At 71.5% G+C, this 6,149-nt stretch overlaps 3 protein-coding genes across 3 annotated transcripts; 2 read left to right on the top strand and 1 right to left on the bottom strand.

Moving 5' to 3' along the window:
- Positions 1 to 274: 274 nt before the first annotated feature.
- On the top strand, positions 275 to 748 carry AURANDRAFT_58667 (hypothetical protein; the record flags this gene model as incomplete). Its single annotated transcript, XM_009034954.1, has 1 exon — positions 275 to 748. The coding sequence occupies one exon, from the start codon at positions 275 to 277 to the stop codon at positions 746 to 748; it is 474 nt and encodes a 157-aa protein (XP_009033202.1).
- A 1,376-nt stretch (positions 749 to 2,124) lies between these two features.
- On the bottom strand, positions 2,125 to 2,951 carry AURANDRAFT_59855 (hypothetical protein; the record flags this gene model as incomplete). The annotated part of the gene is made up of 4 exons (XM_009035011.1): positions 2,125 to 2,305; positions 2,480 to 2,598; positions 2,724 to 2,796; positions 2,890 to 2,951. The coding sequence occupies 4 exons, from the start codon at positions 2,899 to 2,901 to the stop codon at positions 2,222 to 2,224; spliced, it is 288 nt and encodes a 95-aa protein (XP_009033259.1).
- A 655-nt stretch (positions 2,952 to 3,606) lies between these two features.
- Positions 3,607 to 3,969, top strand: AURANDRAFT_8234 (hypothetical protein; the record flags this gene model as incomplete). Its single annotated transcript, XM_009034638.1, has 1 exon — positions 3,607 to 3,969. A coding segment is annotated over one exon (363 nt), but the record flags the coding sequence as incomplete, so codon positions are not given.
- Between the last annotated feature and the right edge of the window lie 2,180 nt (positions 3,970 to 6,149).

The following is a 6,149-nucleotide window of genomic DNA, read 5'->3' on the forward strand; positions in this document are numbered from 1 at the left end:
GATCACGCTCGACGTCGAGCCCAGCGACACCATCGACAACGTGAAGCAGAAGATCCAGGACAAGGAGGGCATCCCCCCGGACCAGCAGCGATTGATCTTCGCGGGGAAGCAGCTCGAGGACGGCCGCACGCTCAGCGACTACAACATCCAGAAGGAGAGCACGCTCCACCTCGTGCTCCGCCTCCGCGGCGGCGCCGACGAGGAGAAGAAGGACGAGGCGCCCGCCGTCGAGGCCGAGGGCGGCGACGACGACGACGACCGCCGCGTCAACCTCATGTCGCAGGAGGGCGACCAGTTCGAGGTCGAGGTCAAGGTCGCCAAGATGAGCGAGCTCGTCAAGACCATGATCCCCGAGGAGGCCGACGAGGAGGAGGAGGCCCAGGAGATCCCCCTGCCCAACGTCAAGAGCCACGTGCTCGCCAAGGTCATCGAGTTCTGCCGCCGCTACGCCGAGGAGCCCATGTCCGAGATCGAGAAGCCGCTCAAGTCCGCGAACATGCACGAGGTCGTCCAGGAGTGGTACGCCAACTACGTCGACGTCGACCAGGAGCTCCTCTTCGAGCTCATCCTCGCCGCCAACTACATGGACATCAAGCCGCTCCTCGACCTCACGTGCGCGACCGTCGCGTCGATGATCAAGGGCAAGACGCCCGAGGAGATCCGCAAGACCTTCAACATCGTCAACGACTTCACGCCCGAGGAGGAGGCCCAGGTCCGCGAGGAGAACAAGTGGTGCGAGGAGGCCTAGGGTGGATTCCTTCGTGGAAAAAAACCTGTGTCCGCCCCGCCCGCCCCCGCCGCCCCGCCCCCCCAAGCACCAAAGCAGCGCGCCCGACCTCTGCCGACGCGCGCGCGCGCCGGCGCGCGCGCGCCTAGGCTCTGGTAAGGCGCGCACAACACCAGGCTCTGCGAAGGCGCGCCGCGTCGCCTCGCGATCGCGGGGGTCCGCTTCGAAAGCCACGCGTCGCGTCGCGTGGAACCCCCCGCCCGCGCACGCGAAGCATACGAGCGCACGACGCGCCGGGACGCCCTCCGACCTCTCGATTTGGACGGAGGGAGGACCGTGACGCCGCGGCGGGCACCAGCTTCGCCAGTTGAGGGCCAGCTTCGACCGGCTTCGAAGCCCCCCTACGCTGTCACCAGCTTCGAAGCCAGTCAGAAACCGGCGAAGCCAGTCACCACCTCCCTCTCGATTTGGACGACGCACCGAAACGACTTCTTGTTGCACTGCAACAAAACCCACCAGTAAAACGCGATGGCAGCCCAGCTCTGCCCCGTGATCGACCAGACCAAGGTCGGCGCGGGCTTCGAGGAGGGCAGCCCCGTGAAGCCGCGCCAAGACAACAGGGGCGGCTGGGTGCTCATGTGCAAGTGCTGCGTCGACGGCGCCTCGAAAGCCTGCGCGCGCCAGCTCGCCGGCGTCGAGCTCGCCTACGCGGGCCCGGCGGACGTCGACGACCTGGAGCGGTTCCTCGACACCCACGACGTCCAGCTGAACCCGGTCCAGAAGAGCGCCGTCAAGTTCGACGGGCCGTCGCTGCCCACGGGCTCCGAGGACCCCGACGCCGACCGGCCGCTCGCGCGCCTGGGCAAGCTCCGGCGCCACGTCGTCGCGCGCGACGCGGGCCGCCGCGTCGTCGCCTGCGCGTCCCTCGAGGTCGTCGCCTTCAGCGCGGCGACGCGCGAGGTGCGGCCGCTCGAGGACGGCGACGCGGAATTGATGGAGCACGAGAGCCTCGCGGCCGTGCTGAATCACCTCCTGGTCAAGCCGGGCCTCCGCCGCAACGGCCTCGCCCACCAGCTCTGCCTCCACCTCGAGGACGTCGCCGAGGCCTGGGGCCTGGCGACGCTGCTCATGTTCCCGCCGGAGCGCAACGGCGACGCGCGCTGGCTCTGCGCGAAGCTGGGCATGCGCGAGGGCTTCCGCACGGACTCGACGCGCGACCCGTCGCGGCGCGTCGTCGCCATGGGCAAGGTCCCGGGCAAGCGCAGCGGCATGCGCATGGCGCCCATCGGCCTCGACAAGGACCTCGAGGAGGACGACGACTACGAGAACCCGCCGCCGGGGCAGTAAAGGGTGAGTTCACGAGAGCTCGCCGTCCTGTCGCGGAGTCCCGGGAAAGTCGAAAGGAGAGGTGGTTACAGGGAGGATGCTTGGTGGAAAAGAGAGGCGCGCGCGTCGCCGGGGGTGCCGGCCGCCCGGGACCGCGCCTCGGCGGGCTCACGCGTCGTCGCCCTTGTCTTCGGTCAGCCGCGCGTTCAACTCGTCGATCGTCGAACGGAGGTCTTCGCGTTCCTTCCGAAGCTGCGCGGGGGGCGGCGTCGAAAGCGCGCGAACGCGGGGGGCGCGAAAGCGCGGGGGTCGAAAAGCTGGTGCGCGACAGGCGGCGGTCAACCACGGCCGCGCGGCGGCCGCCGCCGACGCGGGCACACAGGGCAGGGGCGAGAAGGAATCGACACGAGACGCCGCGCGACGCGCGTTTTCGTTTTCCTGTCGCAGCGCCTCGACGTCGATGCCCGTCGGCGCGCCCATGTAGCGTTTGATGTAGTCCACGGCGTTGGGCGGCCGCTCCGGCTCCTCGTAGAGGCCGACGAGGACTGCGCGGGGGGGGCGGCGACGTCGTCGACGACCCGACGACCGCGCGAGCGCGCGCGCGCGAACAGAGACAAACAACGAACAGATACATGCGGGCGCACACACCATTCCGGACGCCGGCCGCCACCCTTCGTCAGCGCGTCGATGACGCCCGACTTCTCGAGGTACTTGCGGAACTCCTCCTTCTTGCTGTCGGGAGTCTGCGGCGGGGCGCGGCGTGTTTTTTTCGGCGTGGATTTCGCGCGCGGGCTTTTCAAAAGCGCCGTCTCTTCGTCGCGGCGCCGGCGGCGCACCTGGTACGCCATCGGAGAGGTCGAGCGGCGCGGCGACGGCGGGCGGACAGCAACGCTTGTGTGCAACCCTAAGATGAGCAATTAGGTGAAGATTAGGTGAAGCGGCAATTGTGCGATGATGGCAGGCCTAAAACTGCTCCTTCCACCCTCATAGCGTGTAGAAACATGGGCATCCTCCAGTCGTGCTACCAGAGCGACGAGCGGGGCTCGCTGACGCCGAGCCGCACGTTCACGCGGCTGCTGCCCAAGACCTTCTCCGCCCGCAAGGTCGCCGCGTCGCCCAAGGTCGTCGACAGCCGCTGCGTGGGCAAGCGCGGCGGCTGCGGCGAGCTGGCCATGCGGCGCGTGCGCGCCTGGGGCGCCGCCGTCGACCCGGCGCGCGCGGACATGGACCGCTTCGCCGTGTGCTCCCGCGAGCGCGCGCTCGACGTCGACGGGAACGTCTTGGTCGTCGGCGTCTTCGACGGCCACGGCGTCGCCGGCGCGTCGAACTGGGGCCGGGACGTCGCGGACCAGGCGTGCGCCATCGTCGTCGACGCGGCCTTCGAGACGACCTTCGACGCCGTGCTCTCGCCGGGCGAGTCGCTCGCGCGGCTCTTCGAGCGCTTCCAGGACCGGCACGACCGGCGCTACGACGACACCGTCGGCAGGGACGTCAAGGAGCAGTGGGACGCCTTCGAGGCGGCCCACGGCTTCGCGCCGCCGAAGCTGCTGCCGCCCGAGGGCGGCTCGACGGCGACGGTGCTGAGGGTCGAGGGGTCGACGCTCACCGTCGCCTGGGTCGGCGACTCGCGGGCCGCGCTCGCGCGGCGCGACGGCGGCGCCGAGGCCCTGACGAGCGACCACAACGCGGAGAACAGCGAAAGCGAGCGGGACCGCGTCGAGGCCGCGGGCGGCACGATCGCGGGCGCGTACGTCGGCGTCGACGGCGCGGAGGGCCTCCTCCAGGTGACGCGGTCCCTGGGCGACCGGGCGCACCACGTCGGGGGCTGCCTGCTGGCGACGCCGGACGTGCGCACGGTGGACCTCGGCGACGACGCGGCGTTCCTCGTCGTCGCGTCCGACGGCCTCTGGCACGTCCACGACGAGCGCTCCGCGTGCGCCTTCGTGGCGGCGAAGCTCGGCGCTTTGGGCGACGACGCGGCCCCGGAGGCCGTCGCGGCCGCCGCGCGGGACCTCGCCGCGGACGCGAAGCGCAAGGCCGCGGACTCGCGGGACGTGTCCAACGACGATGTCACCGTCGTCGTCGTCGTGTTCCAGGCCCCGTAAGCGGATTTTTACTAGTAGGAGCGGGCGCCCGGCCTACTTGGCCGGCGCGGCGACGACGAGGAAGGCGTGCTTCTTCTTGTAGTGGGGCTTCGCGGGCTCGAGGTCCTCGAAGACGAGGTCGTAGGGCTTGGCCTTGTCGCCCGAGGACATGGCCGCGCCGGCGTCGTCGGCGATGCAGCACGCGCCCGGCGCGTTGAGGGACTGGATGACGAGCTCCGCGCCCGCGAGGTCCTTAGGCCCCGCGGCGTGCTGTCCGGTCTTGAGGACGACCTTGCCGCCGAACTTGTGGAGGTCGAAGACCTCGGCGTTCTTCGCGCCGTACTGGACGCCGAGCGTCGCGCCCTTCTTGTCGAGCAGGACGACGCCGACGCCGTCCGTGAGGTGCAGCGCGACGGCGACGGCGATCTCGAGCCGCTTCGCCTCCGCGGCGACGCCCTTGAGGAAGGGGCCGTCGAGCGGCTCCGTGCCGATGGCCTTGGCGTGGCCGGGCAGCACGACGAGGTCGCAGGACACGGCCCGCGCCTGCTGCATGGCGTTGCAGCAGGCGGCGACGGCGCTCGCGGCGTCCTTGCCCACCTGGAACTGGGCCGCGGCGATCCGCACGAGCCGCGGCTCCTTCTTCGCGGCGACGGCGGCCTCGCGCGCCTCCTTGGCCTCGTTGGCGCTCTTCGACGTCGTGTTCGAGACGATGTTCTCCCACGCGTCGGGGCCCTCGGGGAGGACGCCCATCGTGCCTGGCTGTGCTGATTTCCGAGACGGGGCAGCGACGGCAACACGGGGGGTAACATCACCAAATCGCCGACGGTGCTCTTGCCACGGCAGCAAGATGGGCCAGCGCAACGTCGCCATGGCGAGCTCAGCGCTGCTTATCGCCTCTTGCGCGAGCGCGTTCGCGCCGCAACCGCGCCTCGGCGCAGCGCTGCCTCCCGGAGCGGTTGCAAGAGGTCCGAGGAGCGCTGCGACCGCGCGGCCCGCCGAGCGCTGGTCCTGGAGCGGTCCCGTCGCGCCGCCGCAGCAGACGCTCGCGCCCATCTTCGACTTCGAGGCGGCGCCCGCCGACGCGGCGGACCTCTGGGAGCGCATCGACGACGTCGTCATGGGCGGCGTGTCCTCGTCCAAGGTCGTCGCCGGCGACGCCCGGGGCGAGTGGCGCGGCATCGTCCGCACGGACGGCGGCGGCTTCTGCGGCGCGCGGACGGCGACGCTCGAGGCGCCGCTCGACCTCAGCGGCTACGACGGCCTCTACGTCGACGCGGCGCTCGTGAGCGACGACGACGTGGCGCGCCGCGCCTGGAAGATGACGATCCGCACGGGCGCGTCGCGCGGCGAGGTCGTGCACAGCGCCGAGTGGGCGCCGAGCGCGGGCGCGCGGGGCGCGCCGACGCTGCTCCCCTTCGAGGCCTTCAAGCTCGTGCGCGGCCCGCGGCTCGTCGAGGGCGCGCCGCCGCTCGCGGCGGACGACTGCGCGAGCGTCTACGGCGTGGGCCTCACGCTCTCCAAGTTCGCCGCGGCCAAGGCCGACGGCACGGCGACGGTCGAGAACTTCCGCGACGGGCCCTTCGCCGTCGACCTCTTCGCCGTCGGCGCCTACGGCGCCGCGGCGGCCGCCGCGCCGGCGGCGAAGCGCCTGCGCGTCGGCGGCTCCAAGGCCAACTCGCCGGGCAACCCCGTGAAGACGAACGGCGTCCTCGTCGGCGCGCTGCTCGCGGTCCTCCGGCCCGTCGCGGCCCTCGTCTTCTCCGAGGAGGCGCGCCGCCGCCGCCAGGCGCGCAAGCTCCTCGTCGCGAAAGGCAAGTGCGCGTCGTCCTGGGCCGCGCGGCGCTACGGCCAGCGCGTCGTGAAGCGCGGCGTCAAGGGCCTCGGCGCGACGGCCGCCCGCGTCGCCGGCCTCCGCGAGGCCGCCAAGGACGGCCTCGCCTTCCTCGTGTCGCTGCCGCTGCGCCTCGCCTTCCGCGCGATCTTCGCGCTCGCGCGCGTCGTCCGCAAGCTCT

This window comes from Aureococcus anophagefferens (assembly GCF_000186865.1).
Source record: "Aureococcus anophagefferens unplaced genomic scaffold AURANscaffold_2, whole genome shotgun sequence".
Taxonomy (NCBI): Eukaryota; class Pelagophyceae; order Pelagomonadales; family Pelagomonadaceae; genus Aureococcus; species Aureococcus anophagefferens.